Source organism: Bombus fervidus, chromosome 9 (assembly GCF_041682495.2).
Source record: "Bombus fervidus isolate BK054 chromosome 9, iyBomFerv1, whole genome shotgun sequence".
Lineage (NCBI taxonomy): Eukaryota > Metazoa > Arthropoda > Insecta > Hymenoptera > Apidae > Bombus > Bombus fervidus.
Genome location: NC_091525.1, coordinates 7,522,386 through 7,547,233, shown reverse-complemented (window position 1 = coordinate 7,547,233; position 24,848 = coordinate 7,522,386). Strand labels below are relative to the sequence as shown.

The 24,848-nt window shown below is 38.6% G+C and overlaps 4 protein-coding genes and 1 pseudogene across 7 annotated transcripts in view; 2 read left to right on the top strand and 3 right to left on the bottom strand.

The window, feature by feature from the left end:
* LOC139990785 (colorectal mutant cancer protein) overlaps positions 1 to 19,224 on the top strand; it is a 59,236-nt gene extending 40,012 nt beyond the window's left edge. For both annotated transcript variants that reach the window (XM_072010291.1, XM_072010292.1), the window contains 11 exons: positions 13,891 to 14,152; positions 14,683 to 14,831; positions 15,076 to 15,297; positions 15,636 to 15,824; positions 16,086 to 16,276; positions 16,704 to 16,970; positions 17,032 to 17,227; positions 17,299 to 17,490; positions 17,567 to 17,754; positions 17,825 to 17,927; positions 18,681 to 19,224. In XM_072010291.1, coding sequence (XP_071866392.1) covers positions 13,891 to 14,152; positions 14,683 to 14,831; positions 15,076 to 15,297; positions 15,636 to 15,824; positions 16,086 to 16,276; positions 16,704 to 16,970; positions 17,032 to 17,227; positions 17,299 to 17,490; positions 17,567 to 17,754; positions 17,825 to 17,927; positions 18,681 to 18,791 — 2,070 coding nt within the window. In that variant the 3' untranslated portion in view covers positions 18,792 to 19,224. The remainder of the gene's footprint in view (positions 1 to 13,890; positions 14,153 to 14,682; positions 14,832 to 15,075; positions 15,298 to 15,635; positions 15,825 to 16,085; positions 16,277 to 16,703; positions 16,971 to 17,031; positions 17,228 to 17,298; positions 17,491 to 17,566; positions 17,755 to 17,824; positions 17,928 to 18,680) is intronic.
* LOC139990802 (ubiquinol-cytochrome c reductase complex assembly factor 5-like) lies at positions 17,988 to 18,590 on the bottom strand. Its single transcript, XM_072010322.1, has one exon. The coding sequence runs from the start codon at positions 18,573 to 18,575 to the stop codon at positions 18,237 to 18,239; it is 339 nt and encodes a 112-aa protein (XP_071866423.1). The 5' UTR covers positions 18,576 to 18,590; the 3' UTR covers positions 17,988 to 18,236.
* Positions 19,225 to 19,401: 177 nt separating the features above from the next.
* Positions 19,402 to 20,141, bottom strand: Sloth2 (ubiquinol-cytochrome c reductase complex assembly factor 6 sloth 2). Of its 3 annotated transcripts, none has more exons than XM_072010284.1 (3): positions 20,020 to 20,136; positions 19,703 to 19,935; positions 19,402 to 19,621 (listed from the first exon to the last, which is right to left on the bottom strand). In XM_072010284.1, the coding sequence occupies exon 3, from the start codon at positions 19,607 to 19,609 to the stop codon at positions 19,436 to 19,438; it is 174 nt and encodes a 57-aa protein (XP_071866385.1). In that variant the 5' UTR covers positions 19,610 to 19,621; positions 19,703 to 19,935; positions 20,020 to 20,136; the 3' UTR covers positions 19,402 to 19,435. The 3 variants fall into 3 exon arrangements, with proteins under 3 accessions (XP_071866385.1, XP_071866386.1, XP_071866387.1); XM_072010285.1 differs by having other exon boundaries at positions 19,857 to 19,935; XM_072010286.1 differs by lacking the exon at positions 19,703 to 19,935 and having other exon boundaries at positions 20,020 to 20,141.
* LOC139990780 (pre-mRNA-splicing factor SPF27-like) lies at positions 19,943 to 21,024 on the bottom strand (annotated as a pseudogene).
* A 400-nt stretch (positions 21,025 to 21,424) lies between these two features.
* On the top strand, positions 21,425 to 24,119 carry LOC139990779 (large ribosomal subunit protein uL4-like). Its single transcript, XM_072010283.1, has 8 exons — positions 21,425 to 21,503; positions 21,967 to 22,144; positions 22,232 to 22,477; positions 22,673 to 22,797; positions 23,022 to 23,120; positions 23,203 to 23,474; positions 23,664 to 23,823; positions 23,898 to 24,119. Exons 1-8 carry the CDS (start codon positions 21,501 to 21,503, stop codon positions 24,117 to 24,119), a joined length of 1,305 nt encoding a protein of 434 aa, XP_071866384.1. The 5' UTR covers positions 21,425 to 21,500.
* The last annotated feature ends 729 nt before the right edge of the window (positions 24,120 to 24,848 follow it).

Here is a 24,848-nt window from a genome sequence, read left to right as displayed (position 1 = left end):
ATGTCCCCTGGATACGCTGCGACGATAGACGATAAGCTAATCCATTCAAGGTAACGCGCAGCTGTTAAAACTCGCTGCCTCTCGCCTTTCCCTCCACTACTTTCGCTTTTTTCACTCGTCATCCGCCTTTTTTCACGTTATTTGAACTGTTACGTTGCGCGTTAATGGATCAAGGGATCGCACAACTACAACTTATCATTTGATATACTTTGTAAGAAATATAATCGTCTAGTTTGGTATTCTGTTTATGGCGTTATAAACCAACATAGATTATTCCTTCGAATCGCAACTTTAGATTTGGATTCTCAAGAAAAAAGTAAAACGCTAAATGTATATATATATATATATGAACATTTAATTTTGAAAAAAAAGTTTATCTATATTAACGATTCTACAGCGGAACGTTCCCATAAGTGATCATCCAGGCAACTGTTTCAAAGATACCATATCCTTAAAATATTTTCTTAATCGTATCAGACAGAAATAAAATTATTTTAACTCCACTCGTGAATTTAGTTTTTCAATCATTAATTAATAAAGAGGAGCGTTAAACTGCTTCCTGAGCGCAACGGGTTAATAAGAATCGTTGAAGCATAGCAAAATGAAAATAAGCGAAGCAAAAAGGTTGGTGATTCAGATTCGTTTAGCGTGTGCACGGATCTCATTAAGACCGATACTCGATAGAAAACTATAACGCTTGGTATTTAACAGATTTCGTAATAGACTTTTTCTACCTGTACCGTATCAGCCAGAAGTTTGTAGAGCGGCTGTGTAATTGAATCTAAATTATAAACACGATCTACCGCCGATTTCGCGTATCATTAATTTTCAACTGGATCGCGGATACTGACCGCAACAGTGCAGAATCACACGGGATCGGTCTTTTTCCGCAAAAAGTCTCGACCAACAAGCGAGCGCTTCCATAATTGGTATCCGCCGACGCTATTCCTCCTGACCATCTCTACTAAATTCGCAACGCGGTTTTCTCGGCATACCGCGCGGTCGCGTCGCCTTGACTAATTAACTCGTTTAATTAACGCTCCTGCCTGCCCCATACTCCGACCAGCAACGCGGAATTTCGACGTTTTTCATGAATCCTGTGAATTATACTTGTCATCGTAGCTTCCTATCGATGAATTATCGATTATTAGAATATACATCAGAGTTACAAATGTATAACAATTGCAAGTTAAAGTAGGATTTCTCGAGCCAGCTAGGCTTCAACCCTTTAAAAATCAATCCTGAACATTGGATTGGAATCTACGTTATTACGTTTTATAGTACCTGATGCAATAACGTTACATTGGTGTCTTGTAGAGCCTTTGATTTAATAAGAAAAGAACGAGGACACATTGTGTACTTTAAGTTCAAGAGGAAATAGTAAGAGAAATGGAAATATGAGAAATAATCCTACTATAGGATTACGAGAAAGTTAATTGGATGAAGCATGGATTTTAGACGTACGTAAATGAAAAAAGATGTTTTAAGAATGTTAGGTCTTAGACGATATTAAATACAGAATAATTAAATATATTTACTACATTTACCTACCTTCACTGTCCTTTAAATTTACGTCGAACATACAGCGAGCATCTTTTTAAACTACTCTCATTTATATCATCTTCTCCTGACAAGTGAAGTTATCGTAGTAAATCGTTCGTTTCTTGAAAAATGAAACATACTTGCGCAAGGAAGTTAAGAAATTAACAAAGAATGGACCTGATCAGTTTGGTTTCCGCGAGGCACATTTAGTAAAAAATTAATCCAGTACGTACGTATCGCGACAAATTTTTAAATTTATTCCCAAAAGCAAAGACTCCATCGTAATTCCATTTTTCTTTGTTTCCATCTTATTCCGAACCATTAGAATCTTTCTGAATTCGGCTATGAGACAACATCGATAAGGATCATACAAGATAACAACGCTGATAAGGATTAATCGCGGGTCAGAGTAGAATTCCGTAATCGCAGCCGCGTTGATCGCATTGGCTCGGCGTAAAAACTAATTGCTGGCGGCAATAAGGGTCTCGTTAGGCCCGAGACAGAAATCCCCGCCCCCTTTCTCGCGTCTCATAATTGCCAGTCGAGCAATTAATTTATTTCGCTGCTGCGGCCGTTTCGCGACGCGTCCTCGTCCCGCCACGATCTCGTCGAGAATCGATAGACACTAGCGGAGCAATTAAACTTTCTAAATCGATGGGTGCACGCTAACCAGCGATATACGCGGACCTTTGTAAGCTGGCCATTGAATAGTCAACCTTGCCAGTTATGTAAAATGAGAGCGATCGATATGATAAAAATCTAGGTAAATTACAAATGCAGAAAATTCCTCTGAATATAATAGGCTTTCGTTTCACTACTCGTTTTTTCGACGCTGTTCAATTTGTATTGTTCGTATGCAAGTAGACCAGTTAGCTTTCTCTTTTTCGTTAAAGTGGCGATAAAAATGTAGTGATACATACGTTCGGTGTTGAACAAACAGAACCGTTTTAACTAGGTTAATGATGAGATTCTTATTCAATTCGAAATACATATTCAATCAGGCCGGCTATTATGAATTACGTAGCCTGTTTAAATTCGTATTGATCGTAAATAAATACATAAATAAACATAGGATTAAATTATACACAGATATAATGAGACTTAAATATATATTAATTTGGTAATTTAGATACGAACGTAGCAATTTAACACGTTTGCTGCGGATCCCACTTTCATTCTCTGTGATAATCTATGCTAACGAACAATTTTCATACGATACCGATCTCTATATCGTGAAACTTCACGTATACGTTTTTAATATGGATTGTCAAAAGATACTTTTTCATAATTTCGGGATTTTCCATTCATGTTGCAACATTCTAATCAACAGCATGTATGCTACGTAAGTTATGTATAACTTGAAGGTATGTGTTTTCTCGAATGCGTGACTCGTACACAGTGAATGTGTCAAAGATATCGTCAACACTGTCAATATTGCTATTATTAGACATTTAATTATTTGCGAAGGCCAACGGTATGATAGCAGCAAATTCACTGTTAGTCGATCGTGTTATCTCGAGGAAAGAAGAAATGCTATGTAGGGCATTCCGGCTAAGAGGAACGGTATTTTAAACAACAATTACTTCGTTAAGCATTTGGGTTAATCAACTTTTGTTCTCAAATCCTCAATTCTGTAAGTAACTGAGCGAGCAACCGAGTCAAACAGTTCAAAATAGTTCAAACCTGCAGCGACAAATGCAGAAATAGTAATTCGGTAATAATAGCAGCGATTATTACAGAGGCGTCGTTTTACTGACGAACCAGCGGTCGACTACTGCGGGCAAATGTCGAAACGCATCGTTGAAAACGTAACGAACTGCCTGTGGTAGAGTGCATCGAAGGCCAACGTTGACCAGGCCACTAATGATAAGTTAACGAGCAGCCGGAATGGCATGCTCGTTAAACACGTTGAAAATGTAAAAACTTGAGCCGGTAAATCTCACGCCATTAAACGTTCAGCGGCGGTGCTCAAGCATTTCCGCGATTTCGATGGCTAAATCAGCATGTGTCGGGTGAACACTCTGCACACGGGCCGCAGCAATGAGCGCGGCACGTGCCAAAGCGGAAAAATCTCAGAACGAATTATAATTAGTGACTAGGATTTTTGCGTTTCACGCTCTAAATTGGAATCGCGTTCAGACTATGCTTTCCCCCTTTTCTCAAATGCACCGCTGCTCTGGCCTCTGACGTGTTTCGTCGACCATGTCGAGCCGCGAAACGTCTGAAAACTAGTTTTCTCCAGAAGATAGTATATTCACATCGGCAGAAAGATCTTTCTGTTTTTTGTGAACAAAGGTTTCTTTGTACGAATCCAATGGTGCCACTATCGAACAAATTCTGATATCTTAAGAAATCAAAAGAATGCTAAATAGGATATTTCTAGTAGGAGGAATAGTATCCTGGACAGCAATTAATCAACCATTCGTTGAGCATTAGTTCGTTGGGTTAATCTATTTTTGTTCCGAAAGCCTCGATCGAGTGACTGCTGCGAGCAGCCGAGTGAAACAGTTGGTGGTTCATTGTCGAACCTTGAACGACGAAAGTACAAGTAGGAATTCGGTAGAAATACCTGCGACTATTACAGAGAGGCGTCGTTCGCGTCATTTGTCGACGAATCATCGGATTGTGACGCGAAATTCATTTACGTTATCGTTCGTACAAGTTCGATCACTTTGGTTTATTTATAATACTGTTGTTTGAATTTGGCAAAATTATATAAATTACCGATGAGATAACTGAAATAAATTAGAAACGACGCTTAACAGATTCTTATTTTTATGCAACAATCCAACATGATCGATCGTTCCTTTGTATCGTTGCTGTTATCCGCCCTGCCCAGCTTCTTTCGCTCGGATGGAAGCAATACTTTCGCTCCTCGATTGCTTTGTCTTCGGACAAGAAGAATTAATCATAGACAGGAATGAAATACATAGTTGCTGCTTGCTAAGGACTCCATGTCTGGTAATCTAATTACAACGCGGAAAAATCCAACCCGATTCCATTACCGATCGCTACGATGTCGCAATATCGCGCCGCTGGTCACTCCATCGTCGCATTGCTTCGCGTAATCGAGCGTGACGAAGAGACTGTCGCGTGAATAACCCGTGCAGTGCTTTCAGCGTGAACGTGAACGACTCAAGCGGAAGTGCAGAGAAGAAATATCACCGACGAACGATATCATTGGCAATAATCGCTGTACTGGTTTCACTAGCAGCGAAAAACGTGAAAAAGGTTCAGGTGATTTGTTCGTGGACCGAATGGAAGATGCTACAGTGAGGAAAAATTAAGTGAAAGCATCGAGAGACATCGTGGCGGGTTTCGCCGTGGCCGTGAACAATGGCTCCGCGGAGCCGGCTTACTACGTGGACCGATTACACCAACAGAGAGTGCAAGTACAACAGCAACATTATCAACAGACGACAAGGTATAGCGTACAGCCGAGTCACGTCTCTGCCCCGGGCAAAGAAATCCTCGAAACACCGCGAAGGGATCTGGTTTACGTTCATTGCGCTACCACCGAGGACGAGGATGCCGAGGAGGAGGAAGAGGAACCGAAAGGATTAACCAGGTCTAGGTCGTGGCTCTGCTGCCCTGGTGATCGTAGCAACGATAGAACCGTCCCGATTCAGGTCGAAGCTAGTCACAGGGAGAAACAGCAGGAGTCAGTAAGTTGGAATAGCGAACGAATGTCTAACTTTTTAACGCTTTAACTTTTTCAAACTCTATAGACTTTTAATACAACTTTGCGAACAGAAACGTACTTCTTATAAACAAGGTTTTTATAAAGAAAGACATAGTACAATGAAATTAAGTCGAGTCTTGTCGGGCAAGATTATGTATATATCGTTTGTGTCTATGTCAAAGACTTGCGAAAGTTTATATATATACGTTGCTTCAAAAGCGTGAAAGGGTTAAAGTTCAATCTATATAGAAGTGTTATCATTAAGCGTAACTTGTGTACATATAAGAAGCGTTATTCGCGTTCGCTCGAATCTTCAATCAAACTCAATGAACAAGCAATAAAACACGTAGCAAATTCGCGCCAGTTCACGATGACAGCTGTTCGAACAATAATTCATGACCTACTCGATCTTCTCTCGTATTAAAGTCCACCAGACACGATTCTTCTCCGTCGTCCAACCATTGTCGTTCCTTTTAAATCGATCGAGTCCCAACCATAACCCTCGGAATGATCTCGATACGTTCCTTCTTAACCAGAGTCATCTTCACCTACGTGGAAAATATACGAATTGAGAGAATTGATCATGGTTCCCAACTTCTAGGACACGCTGTACATTGGAATTCGAGATTAACCGATCATGGAATAAATTCTCAAGTTTATCCCGGTATCGATTAAAGAACTGGAATAAATGAATGGCAGGAGAGCGTGAAGAAGAGGTGGCGAAACTCGATGGCGCGTCATCGAGGCCGCTAACGAAACGCGGAACAAGCTTACCGCCAGAGGCGAAGAGCATTCCGACATCCGATAATGGAGTTCCGTAATTTTTGCCGGTGTCGTATTCGATTCAAAAGCCTAGTACACGCCGGGAATGGGATCGAATCCGCCTCTCAGGAACAGGACGATGTTTCTGTCCTTCCGGTTCCCTTCCTACCACTTTTCCCCTCTTCTGCCCCCTTTTTCTCTCTATATTCACCGCGAAACGACTCGTTCATTTTTTATCCCTCTCTCGTCTTCTCTCGTTCTCCACGCGTCACGTTTAGATTGTCTCTTCCTCTCGTCTTCCTTCTCTTTATCCGAACAGTCAACCCCATCTATTTATCCGAATCCGTTCGTCTGGCGTTGTCTTTGCCCGTCTCATCCCTCCGTCTGTCTCTCCGTAAGCTTATGCAGAATCGAGTACTACCCTTTAAACTTTAATCCGGCAGGAATAGAGCGGCGGACGACGAGCCACAGCTAACCAACCGGACGATCGATTTCACAGAGGAATTTCAAATAAACTTTCGCTCCCGTAATTTTGTTTGCCCCGCTCTGACACCTTCGCCCAGGCCCCCGACGCTCTGTCCGATACCATATTTTCCGTCAAATCACCGGTCCAGACTACGCCGTCTGTCTGTCGTTGCTGATTTCCCTCTTCCTCGTTCGCCATGTTTGGACGAACGCTTACTTGGTAGAACGGGTCGATCGGTTCTTCTGCGCCAGTGCTTTCTCACTTTCTTCGCGTGTAACCTCAGCGCTTTCGTGCTCGACTCGTTTGCTTGAAAACGTACGTCCTATCGGAATTTCGTAAAAGGTTTCGGGCTTCGTAAATCAAAAATTTTCTCTCGTATTTGCGTAATTCATCGTTACGCTGGAAATTTACATCTATTACGAGAGATAAGAACGCATAGGAGACATATAATCGCAGAGAAAGATATAATTTGTATGATAATATGTTACTAAGTTGCTGGTGCCTATGCAAATTCGTGTTTTTATAAACGTAATTAAAGAAACGGGTATGTAAATGGATACACATTTGATATTTCATACGTTTTTTCATACTATCTGCGTTTTTACGATTTTCAATTTCTTATAAATACATTAAACACGCGCATATTACGTGTCGTAAATAACGGCGCGTATTATACGTGTCGTATTAATCGGAAGATTCTGTCGTTCGTGCTCTTTGTAAAGAAAAAGAGCCAGTTGCTTTAACCAAAATCTCTATGCGACTAGTCTTTAATACGATACGATCTTTTAATACGATATGATTTGTTATTGTATCTCACTGTCTAGAAACGTTTTGTAAACATTCGACAGCTCCTCATCTGTCTATCCAAAGAAGACTCTCTGTTGCAAAGTTATCTATAATCCGTATACGTGTGCTTCACAGGTGTTATCTATAGATACGATAGGTATTCATATTAAATGCAATATCTAAAATACACAGAACGATTTTGATCGCGTCATATCGATCTCGCTTTCAACGTTATTAAACCGAACCATAACAGTGAAACTAATCTAATCCATTAATAAACTCGACAATACGTTTCCTGTTACCCTTCTACGCAACATGTTCTCAAAAATTGTATCGTGACGAGCGGATTAGTTACGCTATACGGAAGCACATCGTTGAAAGCAGTGCACTCCACGCGTGGAAAGAAGACGGAGATGTCATTTTGCAGGCAACGTCCTTGCATCGAGGTAGAATAGACGTGTCTGTGGGTTATCTCCTTTGTCCCAGCGGTCACAAAAGGACCGTTTGCAACGGTGTGCTCACCCCTTAAAGCCGGTACGTCTTCGTCCAACGAACTCCCCCGGTGGATCAAAAACGAATAACGTTGCTCGTCCCTTTTGACGACCAGACAAAGAGAAGAAAAAGGGTCACGGGGGCTTGGTCAAGGAATTTGCCATCTCGAAAGGGGACACCTACTTGACCCCTTTAGCGGATTAACGGCTGGATTCATTGGAAAAATCTTGTTACAAGCAATCGGTGCTCGGTGATCTCGTTACGAGCTCGCTGAATCGAACTTCAATGCACAAAATGACAAACATTATTTCCAAAGCTGTCTGTGCACGATGCAACGTGTCAAGTATCAGCGTAGAAGAACAAACTTTTGTTCGGTATTAGAAGCAACGAATATCTTATGCATAACATATGGTAAAATTTTGTTATGCTATTTGTGACTTTATATGTACATTATATACCATTATTATGGATAAAAAAAATGTTTTAAATTGACTTGATTATTGCGAAAATCCGATACAGAGTGTGCGAAAAGGGATTAAAGTATTTGTAAAAACCAAATGCTTGCGAACTAAATATTAATACAGTAGATCTCTGTTTATCTGAACATATCGAGGAATAAACAATTCATATAATAGGAATTTAATGCTTCTCTCTGCTACTATAACTTTTCATTCGTATAACAAAATTTTACATTCAGATAAATAGATTTAATACGCGGAATTCCATTTAATAGAGTACTAAGTACAATTTTATTCCGATAAATGGAGTTTCACTGCAAATTGCAACTGAATCTACGAAGTATTTAAAATTCTATTTCGCTCCACTAATGTACTCCTCCTGTCCTAATGTACTCCCTCGTTTATAAGTATTGTACGTATTACGACAATTCCGGTTGTATACAAAATATTCCTGATTTTTATACAGATGATCGGCTGAAATTAGAAAGGAAACGATTTTCCATTCTTGCGAGGTAATAGACTAAGAATCTATATAAGTCATTAATAAACGTTTTGAACGCGCGTTTGTGCAAACGAGACGTCGATAGACCTATTCTGCTCGATAAAGTTGTGGCTCATCCTACGCTCATCGACAGGATCCTGGCTCGCCTTTTCCTCTGGAAATCTTCAGAGTTTCACTTGAAACGTTCGCCTTTCTCTCGGCGTGTTTGCCTTGAAATTTATCGTCTGTTTGCTTTCAAAAGCCAAATCCTCCTGAAGGGAAGCACCTGTTGGCCACGCACTCGCCCCATTTTTCTTTCCACGAGCACCGCACGATACATCGTTATACAACCAAATCCAAACAGAAACGAACACTGTTCTATCTCCAATACAAACTTTTTTTCTAAAGAGCAATATCCAATCGGACTAAGATAATATATAATACGAATGATTAGCAAAATGTCAAACGTACGATGGATGGTCCAAGTTGCAAAGGAACTGTTCTTTTCTATTTTTACCGATTGAACAGGTCCCGAAGGAAAAATTTCATTGAAAAGCGCAGCATGAAAGTCAATCGCGCGAAACCGGATAGCCGCTGCATTTTCCTGGCAAAAAACCAGTCTTTTCATAGAAAAACTCGCGTTTCTTCGCCAATACGATCGATAGTATTTCAGCGCGTTCAACGTTGTTGCGTACTGCAGAGGCGAATAATCGAATTTTCTGCGTACAAAGCTGCGCGACGCGAGTTGACTGTAAAAAAGAACATACCGCGGTCTGCGATCCAAAATCGCAATAATTTTGCCACCGACGCACAGCACGTCGACTGCCACGATGATTATCGATGAATAATCTGAATTTTTTAAATCGATTAGGAATGAGAGAAATTTCACGGTCTAACAAATTTTCAACGATGTCAATGATTTGCATAATATTGCACAAATACGATATAACGTAATACAATATATAACAATCAACATAATTTAATATTTTGCAAAAGTTAAACGTTACTGTTTAGTATATTTCAGAGCAAAACATATCGATATTCGCATGGCAGTCGACCATGACAGCTATAAAATCCAAATTTGATCAATAAATTTGTTGCGCTGGCACAACCACTCATAAACTTTATTTCTTTATCACTTTCATAAGTTTTCCCTGATTTCATACGTATAACCACGTGCTCTCTGATCGCTCGTATATTGTACGTACCGTCTATAATCGTCGTGAACAGGTCGACAACTTTCCACGGCATCGAGAAGACGAAGTTTGCCTTTAGTAAGTCCTCTATAACACGTCGACGAAGCTCGTCGCCAGCGGATTTACCCAACCTCCAGTTTCCAAGTAATTTCGTGTATCAAAGACGAGAACGACCTCGGACTTCCATCTATCCAGGGTAGGATATCGGGTATTCGACTGTCGAGAAAGTCGATGCCCCTCTCGGTCACCCTTGTCGCTGGCTTTGCACCACTTTACCGCAATTTCCGGTATCATTTTACGTGGTACGTCTCGCAAGAGAGAAATTCGATGGAATCGGTGATGAAGACACCTGCCTAGCCAGCTTGAAACACGCATGGCAAGAAGAACACGAGAAGGTAGAAGCCCGTGCAAGCTGTCTTCTTTGGTAAACGCCTGGTGAGTCATTGCGAAGAATTCACTTGGTGACCAGGCTCGTTTTGTCGACATGACACGACCGGCGACTCGTTGTGCAACAAACTCCACTCGATTCTTGTCAGACTAAACGAATAACCTGGCGTTTACGTGATTACGTGAACATCGACGCGACCATTTGCTCCTATCGACGCACGTGTTGCGTCCTCTTATTCGAACATTCCGTTTATTACTTATATCCAGTTATTTAAACATTTTGCTCTGACGCAATCATTGGCTTCTCGCGCGTATGCGCTTTAACCGAGCAAATAGCGCTAAATAGAACTGCAGAAATGCACGCCTCACACCTGTGCACTCTCTTGCACAATAATTTGCTAACATTAGATAGTTAACGAGCGACGAGTTGCGGGTTATAGGCTTCGTTTTTAGAATTTCATCATTACGCGTCAAATAGGATAATCGGATGGATTTTGTATGGGAAATTGAAAATCGTTCGCGGCAAGTCTGACTCATCGTTCTACACGAATGGATTAGCTCTGTGTCAGTTGTCAATTTTAAACTTTCACGTGACGTGCGCGTATCTTCGGGTTTCGATCTTAAAAATCAGATCAAAATCCAAAGAGTCATAAGTATGTGAATTGTCAGCTATCCGTAAGTTTTCTTTCCGCTCGAGTACGGAATTTTGAGTCAAATCGCGTCGCGTCTAATTGGCGAAAGAAAGTAAGCAGGAATAGAGCGTGAAATTACTTCATTTTGCAACGGCACCACGGTTACGTCATACGTTTATTGCAACTTCCATTAACATACGCGTGAATCGATGAACGAGCAAGATGACCAATGGCTTAGTCGAAGACCACTTGTATCTTTTACGGTACTGGGACATTCACAACTTCCGGCCACACGAAGGCACTGGATTCTTGTCGCAGTTGTCCGAATTACAAGGAGGAGCAACCATCATGCAGGATCGGCCATTCGGACAAGGTGGAGCATCTTTGCAGCTTTTGCCTGGCAATCGAACGATTTGATCGTCATTTTGCGCCATAACTATTGCACAGAATATTGCCAGGATGAACGCCAAGATCATGGGAAACCTCATCTTCCTCTACTAAGTCCTGTAGAATGTTCTGAAAGTGTATTAATTCTTTATATTCTCGTGGTACCCCGAGGTATCAAGGTATTTTCACTAAAATGTTCTAAGCTAAATATGTGACGATACCAATAATATGCAATAACAGAATTTGCATATTCGTAATTGTGGAAGCTTGTGGATCTGTTTTGTTTGAAAAGTTCTTAATCTTCAAATTGCTCAATTTCGATTGAACTATAAATCAGAAAATTTAATTCCAGTGTAATATAAAAGAACGTGTATATTATAGTTAATTTTTTAAACAGAAGTTGAATTTATAATTAATTACTTGCGTAAGAAGTTACGTACATCTGCGGTCAAAAGTCTTAGGACAATTTTTATATTTGCTTCAAAGATGAAAATGTTAAGCAACGAACGTTGAAGGTATTAAAATAATTAAAATACACGCAGTTTGAAATTCGTAATCTACGTCAAGTATACTGAATATTAATTACAAGTAAATATAAATCGAGCTAAAGCGTATTAAGCATTGCCTCTAATCGATAGTTCACTATTAGTTCGAAAATTCAGTAATATTCTCATACAGGTACCACAAATTTACCGAAAAGTGACACTTGTTATTAAGAATAAAGTTCCAGATAAAAGCTGTGGCTTTTAGAGAAAATTCTAAAACAACTTCGCGCGCATTTAACGATATCTCATCGAAGAATAAGGTATTAGAGGTTCGAACAAAAGCCAGCAAGTCTATGCTTTCGACGTAGTATGAAATTGAAAGCAATCAAATCGATTTTCCGAGTAAAACGTAAATCGTTGATCTCATCTACCATAACGGAAAAAAGTAACGCGTTGAGATCTGGAAATACAAGAGGAAAAGAAGTTAAATAGACAAAAAAAAAAAAAAAAATAAAATAAAATAAATGCCTGGTACGTGTCGTGAGCAAGCCTGGTGACAAAACTAGTTTACCTGTCGTCGAGAGTACACGTGAGATACGCACACGATCCTTTTCCTCTTTCTCGATAAGAGGACGACTCTTGAATGATACTTCGTAATTACGGGTCGTGATTCTTATACGGATCTCTCGGTATTTTTCTCTTCCCCTCTTGATCGGTGTATGTTATCACATGGCCAGGAATCATTAGCGGCTCGTCGTCTTGTAATGTTCGTCATGCACGGTTGCCCTCGCGAAGGGCACTCCGCGAGGAACGATGCCTCGCAAACAGGTATCCGCCAGTTCCTACGCATTTTTCCACTTTTCTTCTTTTTCCCTGTTTTCTGTGTTCGTGTTCGGAATACCGCGAATACGGCGAAATTAATGAGGACCACCGGTAATAAGAAGAATCGCGTCTGGGACATCTATTTGCGGAAACAGCGCGACGATCCGCTGCTACCAGCTGCTTTTGCTCTTTAACAAATTCCTTGACAAAATAGACGTTTCTTCGTAAATGTGAGGAATTATATTTGGAATTAACGTCGATGGTATCGGACTTGTTATTAAAATCACAAATTCGTAATGTTTAGCTTCAATGAGTCGTAATAATGATGATCGATAATTAACGATATTTGATACTTGGAAAGAGAATGGTAGTCGAAATAACCAATTCCTAATATTTCTAGAAATTTTGTAAAACTAGCAAAGATGCATTTCTCGCTTCGAAACGAGACAATGTTTATTTAAAATTGATCAGCTAATGGCAAAGTGAGTGGACGACCGTGTTCAAGGTTGACCTCGACAAGACGTAAAATTAGTCAATTATTCTTTCCTTGACTAAGATTTCTGCATAATATATTGCAATTCATCGTAAGTAGGAATTTATCCGACAGTCAAGGCTGATAGAGACAGAAAATTGATCAAAATGACTGCCGTACGGTATTCTTCCAAAACGTAGTTTGCAATCAGGAAGATCCTTGCGCGTTTGTCTTGCGAACAGAACGATCTATCTCGGCCAAGACAGGTTGCGTCACGAGACGAGGCAAACTCATGGAAATCTTCGAATTATAATATCACAGGATCTTTTTAATTATCGATCCTGATCGAATCTTGAAACTTTTATCAACTGACTGTCATCGAGCCTTTTAAGCGAAGAATCTTCTAGGAAAGTGAGCTGACACTCCTCTTCGAAAGAAGCTGTTCGTTTCTTTCGGTCATTGAAGGTTTTTTCAGTTTTTTATTCCTCGACCATATACCTAATTCACACTCACATTGTTATACTAATCGCCGAACATCACGTCTATCAGCAGCGAAGATCTCCTATGTACCAGAATCTGTATCTTCCAATCGCATGATTTCCTCAAGCTAAAAGATTTCCTATTTCAAATCTACCGTCTCGTCCCACAAAATTACATCAAATTTCGTCTCGAAGAGTAAGCCTCTTTTCAAATACAAAAGTCCAATTCCGAATACAAAGTTCCAACATCCCTCCAACACCCTGAAAGCTTTCTGTCGAACAAAACCAAAACAACGAAGAAATTTCATCAGCGATGAAATATGGTGGATGATTGATCCGAGGGTGGTCGGTTCTGTTGCAGCTGCATGCGGCCGCGTTATCATCGCTGCGGTCCGAGGTAGCCGAGCTGAATTCAAGGCTGGTGGCGGCGACACGAGCCAGGGAGGCGACCGAGGCGGCTCTGGTCCGCGCGGAGGTGCAAGCCGCGCGAGCGGAACAGAGGGCAGAGCAGCAAGCGGCGAGGCACGAGGAGAGGCTGACCGAGTTGCATTCCGTGATCGCTGAGCTCGGCAGACAGCTCGAGAGGCATCGCGCTACCGTAATTGCCGAGGAGGATGAGTCCGGTAAGGGAGAGAACGAAACGACCGATTCCGTAAATCTGTGCACCGTGCTCGGTCTCTACCTCCCTCCGACAGAGATTTATGGACCGAGGCCGTTTGATGTTTCAACGCGTTCCCCGCTGGGAAGCCGCTTCGCCGTTCGTTTCACGGTGTCCAACGACGTCGCCAAAATTCGAGATTCTTCGTGCAGAAATTTATATTTCTCCCGATCATGGTGTGTCCGTTTTATATTGTATTTTACAGTAACTTATTGAGTAACTTTTGCCAATTGAATATTTTTTTCTTGTGAATTATTAGGTTGTTGAGTAAGTTGGAAAACACGATGGCATTTATACGCCTTGCATGGTGTGTGTCTTATGACGAGTCGCAGAGAGATAAATTAGCAAAATAATTCGAGCAGATTTCTTCGTAAAACGACCAATTGAATAAATTGTAGTTTTAATTCGCCGTTCCCATTGATGATTATAGCAGCTCTTAAACACTTCGTTCGAAGACTTTGTTCTGTTTCGTTTGACCCTTTTCTATCAATTTAGAAATAGAGACAAGCAGAGACGCGGAGGGGTCAATCACTAACCCGGTGGAAGAGAGCGAAGGTGGAGGTGACATTCAGGGTGATGGAGATCGTACATTGGGAGATGCCGATTCCAGCTGCTGCGAGGACATCGAGCCACGCACCGCCGAGGTATGTCTATCAAAGGATTACAAACTTGTTCGGTAAAACTTAGAAGGTAGTAGCGTAATTGCCTGGAAAGTCTGGGAAACGCGTTTAAAATTTTGCAAACTGTAAAATGTTCGTAACAGACGTAGAACTTTCAAACTATGCAAAATAGACTCGAAATCGAATCCGAAGAAGTTCCTTAACTCGGACGAGTTGCTAGATCTTGCGCGTAATATAGTCGCGATTAAACGATCATTTACATCGACAGAATGGAAGAGAACAGCTAGACAGTCCGGCGGCGTTACCAACTCCGGAGCCAACACAACAGGCAGCCTCGTGCCAAAGCGTGGCCGTGGCAGCGTTACAAGAAGAGGTCACAGCCCTTCGAGCGGAGATCGCGAGCTTACAGGCTCAGCTGGCTAATTTCAAGAATCAGGCTAACAATCAGAGGCAACAGGCTGACAGCGAGTCGCCCCGCAGAGAAATACGAGTGGGTAGCACGATCCGACCTATTGTAACGTGCTGCTAAATACGCGCACCCTCCGCATGGTCTCGACGTATAGAGACGTTATATGATGTTACAGTTTAGCAACGAGCTGAACTGAGTTTTCGTCGGCGATGAAAAGAAGATCGTTCTTTTCATCTCGATGCACCCGAAATGCATTTTCCTTCTCCCCCCTTTGGAACGAACCGTTGAATGCCGAACGAATTTTTTGCACAGTTACCCCCGTGCTTTGGCCAGCCTTTGATCAGCCCAACACTTTCACAAAAATATTTATCAACCCTTCCGACTGTAATGTTCTCCTCGTGCTCCTTTGATTTCCGCAGACAAGAGGCAACACCAGTTCGCCGGAACCTTTGAGTGCACCTTGCTCGCCACTCTTGCCACCCCTGCAGACACCGCCGACAAAGAGCGTAACGAGGGAGGAGGCTCCGGTTCTTAAAATAGCCGAGAGGGTAAGACTCAGGAGGACCGACGAGAGGCACATCACAGGACCTGATATTACCAACCTGGGGGTACGTTATCGTCTCTGGTTGTTCGTGCTTTCCACTCTTAGCTTGTAGTTGCAATGGTCTCGTTCTTTGACGAATACAGCCAGGACGATCAGATGCAGCCTCGTTTATAAATATGAGGAATTAGTAGGAAATGGATTGACCCATCAAAATTCGTGATCTAAAATACACGATAAAAATTGACAGAAACTGTTTGCAAGAGTTATAGAAAAATAACGAATTTGTGTCTGTTTGCATTTAATAACTTTTTGGTAATTTAAATAGGTATGTTCCACGATGGTGGCTGAACATCTGGTCTCGGACCTTTTGGAGCACTCGAATCTTCAGGAATTGAATGGATCCGAGAAACAATTCGAAGTGGAGACGGAAAGGTTAAATAGCAGGTTGGAACACGCGCGAGCAAATAACGCTGTCCTTGCGTTGACTTTGCACGAGAGTAAAGCGCAATGTGACAGGTATTTTTGTGTTCCAATTGTGAAATACGAAGTATCGTTAGTAACGTGGTGAAGCCGTAAACTGAAACATTAAGTAGGATCAGCTATTAATTTAGCTGTAGCTAGGGCTAAACGCCAGATATCTATGTGTCAGTTGTCGTTTAAAATTATAATCATATTTGTATTTTTATCATAATGATAGGAAAAAATGAAACCTGGATAAAAATTTTACTTATTAAATATTATAATATGTATCTTACTTTGTATATTTAATACATTTTTGCACATTATATGCATTCTGCACATTTTTGCACTGTAGATATTTTGAATACTAATTGATTTTACAACTTCATCATGTGCCATTTACTATACAAGTATGTAAAAAATATGTATGAATATATGTATAAAAGTATGTATAGAAATATGTATATGTGTTTCTCTATTCCAGATTGAGTCTCCTAGTTGGAAAGTACGAGTCGAATGCAACCGCGTTGCGATTGGCACTCTCCTATAGTGATCGCGCGATAGAAGCTTACGACGTCCTGGTTGCGTTACTAGAAAGCGAAATCGCTCTGTCGACAGAAAGGAACAGCATCACGATCGATAACAGAAGAGCGGCTGAACACGTAGCATATCATGTGTTGAATAAATTGGAGAACGAATGTATGAATACTCTAAACGCGCCGTGGGAAGATAGTATAGTTTTATCAGACGAGTGAGTACATTGCCAAATCTCGAGGAGCTTGTAATTTTTCTTAATAATCTGGTATCTTCAGGTCTGAGGTGGCTTGGTCAGTGGAAGACGAGCAAAGACTCAGAAGGCACATTAGTAGACTCAAAGGAGAACGAGCCATGGTCAGATCGACTGTAGTGGAGTTAGAAAGTGTTCACGCTGAACCATTGAATTCAAAGAATACAATTTCCCTCGCCGAAGCCCGGAAATTAGATTTAGAAACAGCTGTACTTATGCAGGTCCGTCCGAGACGACGATTAGCTTCGAATTCTTGGAAGTTCTAAAAATAAATGTAGTCAATTTTGTACAGGAATTGATGGCTATGAGAGAGGACAAGGCGGAACTACGGGCACGAGTCTTCCTACTGGAAAAGGAACGAGCTACCATAGAATTGAAATTAAACGCACGTGATACACAAATCGCAGCTCAGCATGCTGCTATCGAACATCTTCAGGGTCAGCTCAGCGATACAGAGGCCATGCTGGCTATGGCTACGAATAAAGTAAATACGTAATGACTATTTAAAACAAAAATCTCTTTCTTGATTTAATGACGCGTATGATATAAATTACGTTTAGGATCGAGGTTTAAGCGATAACGAGAGCGAAGGCATAGAATCTGAGTTGATAGAGGCACTAGGTCGAGAAGCTAGGCTAAAGGAACGTCTACAGGAATTAGTATCCACTTTAGACAAAGTTAATAAAAACTCTGAACTGAGGCATCAACAGTCTGCTGAGCTTGTTAACGATTTGAAAAGAGCTAATGGGTAATTGAATTACGTATAATGGTAGATTTACAATCGATCGAAAAATCTTATTTTTTAACTTTGTTTTTAGAGCTCTGGTACAAACTTTAGAGAAGTCTAAGAAAAAATATCAATCCAGATTAAAAAAGCTGGAGCAACAAATGTTGGGCATGGTGGAGAGACATGCTGCTCAGGTATGAACAAGTGTAAATGTGGTGTGTGATATGAAGGAAGTTAAGAAGAACTGCTAGATATCGTGTTTATACATCTGTAAAACAATTTATTACACTTTGTACATGTGTTTGCATAAATTACATTCTTTGCATCTTCGTAATATTAGTCTTCAAAAGACTTATAAAAGTATAATGCATTATTAAAAGCTTCATCGCTGTGAAAGCGAGATGTTGATGTTAAATGTTATATTCAAAAATTTGCTATTGCAAATGCGCACATGCTCCATCTTCGTTCATTATTTTGTTACTACTATTTGCTACGATACACATTTATCTATTCACTTGTGCATTCATTTCTGCTAATCTTCGTTCAACTGCTTCTTCTATTCTTTTTTTTTTATATGTTCTATAGAAGTTAACCTCTCCGACATGCCAGTGTATCATAACGAACTCTAACAAACCACCCATTAAAAACATTATGGGTAAAAATCGAAATTCCCCTAAAGATTTTCCAGGCACTTTATTTAAAGTTCTCCTTATCGTTCTCTTTATGTTGAATTTTGGTAAGATCGGCATTTTTACAGTACACCGCACGCTGCCGCTTCTGCCATATGACTGTCGCCATCTTGTACTTTCAGTATCGAGCTGTCTGATTCTGCGCAGTTGCATTTTATCACCCTAATCAAAATTAGTGATGTAACATGTAACTAAACTACTTAGTTACAACTTTCAATTTTTTTTTTTTTTTTTTTTACACGTATGATTAATTTATAGGTAAAATCTCTAAAACAACGGATAGCATTGCTAGAGGAGGAATCTACAGGATATAAAACAAATTTACCACTCCAATCACAGAGTTCTGGCGCCAGCGAGACATCATTATGACAATTTAGTGATTAATCGAAATCGATCAATACGGGCTCTACGAGTGTTTTTAAACTATCCTTCCCTTCGTTATAAAACGATCGAAACGGAGATAAAAATTTACGTATTTTTCTACACGAATAGTTGCCCAAGAATAATGCTTGATTATTCGCTTTTGTAATTATATATAAAAGAAAATAAGTACGAGTTAGTAGCTATCCTAACAAATGAAATTACAAGCTAGGCTTACACAAAAATGCGCTGCTGACACATCAATGCAAGCAAACTATTTAAGAAAGTCCTCCAGGTATACTGTGAATTATAAATAATTGTTACATGATACTATATGTCATTTATAGACGATGATATTCATCTTGTAAATATGTATATTTCAAGCATTAAAGAAAAGCGTGATATGTGTAAACTATGATGAAATAAATTGTGCTTTATTAAATCTCGTATTGTGATTAAAATTTGAGTGTAACTTCAAGTTGCTGATTCATTTTTTAGTTTTCGTTATTATTTCTTCCCTGTCAATTTAACCTCACTTCTCCTTACAAAAGATCCTATTTTTTAATAGGTTATTAAAACAATTGATATTATAATATTTATAATATTGATAAACAATTAATAGCAGTAACCGAATCAATTTATTTAATTACATATTATTTACGATCTTTTAGTTCTAAGAGTCTTTTCTGAAATGCCTCTTCTATCAAATCATCTAAATCGTCAAGAGGCCTGTATATAAGATGCACAGCTTGCGAGCCAGACGCAGTCATAAGAACTGCTAATGAAACAAGGGAAATAAATCGAGTCCATGATATACCATACGGCATTATACCAACTACCTGTAAAAAGCAAATATAATTAAAATCTCTAAAATATTTACAGTATTTTATCTTTTTCGTGTATTATACCGCAATATTAACCTCTTTCACACCACTTCGACGATTTTTGAATACCAATAACGAAAGATTAATAATATTTTTAATAAATTAACTTCCGCAGCACTAATTCATTGTTTACATTAACTTACTAGCATAGGTTAATGTATTTATCCAGCAATAATTTATAAAATAACACCTTGTGTTCCTTACGATATCGTATATAACTTCATATAATATAACCTATTTCGGAAATGACGAATAGGATCGGTAGTTCGCTGTCAATTTTAAATATAATCAATGTATTGAAATAATATCGACATAATAAAATACAAAACATAATTAGTCACAATTTTATATACATTTTAAGGTTCTTGATTTTGTTGTTCTTGCTGATCCATTTTTGTTGCCATAACTTCAGTTGCACTTTTCTCTGGAATGTCAGGTTCTTCCTCGCCCGGCACATCATTGATTTCTACACCCTCACCCTTATTCATCATAGATTTCTGTATTTCTTCTTCTAAGTGAACACACGCTTGTTCAATCTCATAATTTTTTGACACTAGTCCTACCCATTGTGCTTCTAATGCCCTTAACTTTTCTCCACCTTGAGTTTGCATAGATTTTCTTTGCCAATTAACCTCTTGAATTCTTTTCCTTAATGCTTGTAGCTGTTTTTGGGCTTGACTCACTAGTTGTACTAATACTTCCAAATAAGATTTCCATGCTTCGCATCCATATTCCATCATTAATTCAAGATTACAAATTCTGCATTATTATTAAACATTACAATAATACACCAATTTAACATTATATCCTCATCACAATCTTGTAATTACTTAAATATTAAACAAAAATATAAAAAAGATATAATAGTAATCATAGCATTTACCTGGTAGCCTGATGTTCCAATTGTGCACTGCTATTTTTGACACTTTCATTCCATGCTGCAAGATCATTCATTTTACCTGGTGGAGGTGGAGGTAACTCATAGCGCTTCATACTGAGTACTTCCATAGGTAAACGGTTTTGCATTCGCTCAAATTCATGTTTCATCACCTCTGTCTCAAAAGCAGTAATATTTAATGATGGCAAATGTTCTAAATAGTTTTTTGTCGGTCTATAACGACGAGTTTCTTCTTCAACCATGGCCAAAGCCTAAAATATTTAATAACCACATATGAATTCGCAATTTATTTAATATGCTCATATAAACAACATAACCTCAAAATCAATTTAATAATTATTTATAACAAAAGAATTATTATAAATAACAGAAAACTATTACTTACTGCTTCTCTAACTCCAGGTTCATCGTATCCTTGGTCAATATATGGTAATGCATCAACTATAACTTATCCCGCCATTTAAAGAAATTGAACAAATAAATACTTTTGAATGTCAATGTACAATTGTAATTCCCTGACAAAGTTTAAATTTTGTATGACGTACTTCCGACTAAACAAACTTCACTTAAGAATGTATCTGTACCAATCACAGTTCAACGTTTCCCGTCATATTGTAATACTATTGATAGATAACTATGGATACACAAATAATAAAATATAATTTCTACTATAAAAAACATTCGACTAAATGGAAATATTACAAATAAAAAAATAAATTCTTTGTTATTCGAGTATGTTAAATTTGTTATATATAGATATTTAGATGAAATAATGTAGACAATTGTAAACATGACTTAAGAATTGTTGAATTCTGAGCATGCGCGAATTTGGCACGTAATTTCCACTCGCGTCCTTCTTCCATTACGACGAGGTAAGGCGTACGAGCTGCGTGGTTAGTTTGTCTGATGCGTGAAAAGTTATGAAAAGAACGCGAAATGGTAAGAAATTCTGCATTTTATTTGGAATTCATTAAAGGTTAATATTTAAAGGTATAATTTTATTGTTATATTTTGCAATAATTCCCAAGAATTTGATCTTGAATTAAAGCTTGTACACAGTTCATAGTTGGCCACGTGTAATGACTTGTAACGTACAAATTTGCATGGCTTGGTTTTGATATATGTTTAAATGTAACTTTACTGACATCATATATTTTCTTTTGCAATATTCTATTCAGTAGAATAAAGCAGTTTTACGACATATAGATATGTTTACATTGAATATGCGTGATTCCCATCTTTTAGTTCGCCATGTGCCGTCAATAGAAATCTTTTATAATTCTATCAGAACATGAAATTTTTTACTTTACTTTCCTCTTTTTTTTTTCAGAATTAATCTTAAATTTATCGATAGCTGTACGTAGATTAGTATTTCATTCTGATTTTTGTTTTTATTTTTTAGTCGTTATCAACGGCGCGACCGCTTATTACGGTATACACCGATAAGAATGAATCGTCAGGCGAAACGATTTCCCTGCCGGCTGTGTTTAAAGCACCTATTCGGCCCGATATCGTGAATTTTGTTCACCAGCAAGTCTCTAAGAATAGTAGACAGCCATATTGTGTATCCAAGGAAGCTGGTGAGTATACACTGTTTTATACTCGCCTTTTTTTTTATCTTTTCAAGAACTAATTTGCAATTATTAAATGTTGGTTTGTTTTGTTAGGTCATCAAACCTCTGCTGAGTCATGGGGTACTGGACGTGCTGTAGCACGTATACCTCGTGTACGTGGTGGTGGTACTCACCGCTCTGGCCAGGGTGCTTTCGGTAACATGTGTAGAGGTGGACGCATGTTTGCTCCAACGAAGCCATGGAGACGCTGGCATCGTCGAATTAATGTTAACCAGAAAAGATACGCTCTTGTTTCTGCTATTGCTGCATCTGGTGTCCCAGCTCTTGTACAATCTAAGGGTAAATAGCATTCTCTGAGATGTAGTAATAAATCCTACTTTATATGCAATATTTTAACGATGAATAGCTTTGGTCCGTGTTGCTGAAATGATGTTGATTATTTTAATAGCTTTATGCTGATTTATGTAAATGTTCTAATATATGTAGTTTGCTTTGAAAAGGATAATATATATACTATTTCTTTTTTATGTTTAGGTCATATGATTCAGGAAGTTCCAGAATTTCCATTAGTAGTATCCGACAAAATTCAGGAGTATAACAAGACTAAACAAGCTGTTATCTTTCTAAGACGTATCAAGGCATGGAATGATATTCAAAAAGTAAGTATACTTTCAAAAATTGTATCTTTGCACCGTAGAATGTCCGTATCTTCGTTAAAACCATTTTAATTTAGGTGCTCCTATCAGGTGCTAAATAAATACGGTTATTATTGGCGTTCTAGACTAGCTGAATTAATTGCTAGGATGGGGTATTTTTAATCGAACAGATTCAATTAAAATATATTGATTTAGATGAAACTAATATACTTTCGTTTTATTAATAGGTTTACAAGTCTCAACGTTTCCGTGCTGGCAAAGGTAAAATGCGTAACCGCAGACGCATTCAACGACGTGGACCTCTGATTGTATATGGTCAAGATCAGGTATACAAATAACTAAAAAATGATAGTTAATTATTTTTTCAAAATTAAAATGCTAATATTCGTCTTGATCATATATTTTTAGGGTATTCGTAAGGCATTCCGTAACATTCCCGGTATTGACCTTATGAATATTAACAAAATGAACTTGCTTAAATTGGCACCTGGTGGCCACGTTGGACGTTTTGTAATCTGGACAAAATGTGCCTTTGAGAAGTTGGATGCTCTTTACGGAACTTGGCGCAAAGAATCCCAACTTAAGGCGGATTATAATCTCCCTTACCCGAAAATGGCGAACACGGATTTGTCGAGACTCCTGAAATCGCATGAAATTCGTAAAGTTCTGAGGGCACCAAGGCATGTAGATTTACGTTTTATTATACATTTTCAACGAATACATATCTTATTCATGATGAATTTTATGGTCCGTGTTACTGACTGACAGTGATTATAATTTTTAACCATTTCTGATGTTTAGTGCTTATAAATATTTTATAATTATGTCACTTACGATGTATTTGCTCAAGATTAATCTTGAACTTGTAGGAAGAAGGTGGTCCGTAGCGTCAAGAAATTGAACCCATTGACCAACACGCGTGCTATGTTGCGTCTCAATCCATATGCAGCTGTTCTGAAACGTGCAGCAATTTTGACAGCAAAGAAACGTCAAGAACAGAAAGATCTTGCTCTAGCAGAGAAGCGTGGAGTAAGTTTAACGTTAAATTGAATAATATTCGTTTAATGCATACAGATTCTAACGAAAATATTTCACATTTACAGATCAAGCTCCCAAAGACTACACCTGCCGTAAAGAGTAAATTACTCCGAGCAAGACGCGCGAAACAAATTTTGAAATTGAAGGAAGAGAAAAATCAGAGACCCGTGGGTTTTAAAGGACGTCCTATTATGAAGCCGACAGCTAGGATAATTTCAAGACGAATTCAAAGAGCCATTGCAAAAACTCACCCCGAACAAAAAGATACACTTTTTAAAACGTTATAAATTTTATTTTTATTATTTTAAATAGTTGCCCAAGAATAATGCTTGATTATTCGCTTTTGTAATTATATATAAAAGAAAATAAGTACGAGTTAGTAGCTATCCTAACAAATGAAATTACAAGCTAGGCTTACAAAAAAATGCGCTGCTGACACATCAATGCAAGCAAACTATTTAAGAAAGTCCTCCAGGTATACTGTGAATTATAAATAATTGTTACATGATACTATGTGTCATTTATAGACGATGATATTCATCTTGTAAATATGTATATTTCAAGCATTAAAGAAAAGCGTGATATGTGTAAACTATGATGAAATAAATTGTGCTTTATTAAATCTCGTATTGTGATTAAAATTTGAGTGTAACTTCAAGTTGCTGATTCATTTTTTAGTTTTCTTTATTATTTCTTCCCTGTCAATTTAACCTCACTTCTCCTTACAAAAGATCCTATTTTTTAATAGGTTATTAAAACAATTGATATTATAATATTTATAATATTGATAAACAATTAATAGCAGTAACCGAATCAATTTATTTAATTACATATTATTTACGATCTTTTAGTTCTAAGAGTCTTTTCTGAAATGCCTCTTCTATCAAATCATCTAAATCGTCAAGAGGCCTGTATAATAAGATGCACAGCTTGCGAGCCAGACGCAGTCATAAGAACTGCTAATGAAACAAGGGAAATAAATCGAGTCCATGATATACCATACGGCATTATACCAA

What these genes read in the sequence shown, in the direction of transcription:
- LOC139990802 (XM_072010322.1), bottom strand. Translation starts at nt 18,575, where the DNA reads ATGCAACTGCGCAGAATCAGACAGCTCGATACTGAAAGTACAAGATGG.
- Sloth2 (XM_072010286.1), bottom strand. Translation starts at nt 19,609, where the DNA reads ATGCCGTATGGTATATCATGGACTCGATTTATTTCCCTTGTTTCATTA.
- LOC139990779 (XM_072010283.1), top strand. An exon ending in CATGGAATGATATTCAAAAA is followed by an intron (nt 22,798 to 23,021) that starts GTAAGTATACTT and finishes TTTTATTAATAG; the next exon opens with GTTTACAAGTCTCAACGTTT. An exon ending in CTCTAGCAGAGAAGCGTGGA is followed by an intron (nt 23,824 to 23,897) that starts GTAAGTTTAACG and finishes TCACATTTACAG; the next exon opens with ATCAAGCTCCCAAAGACTAC.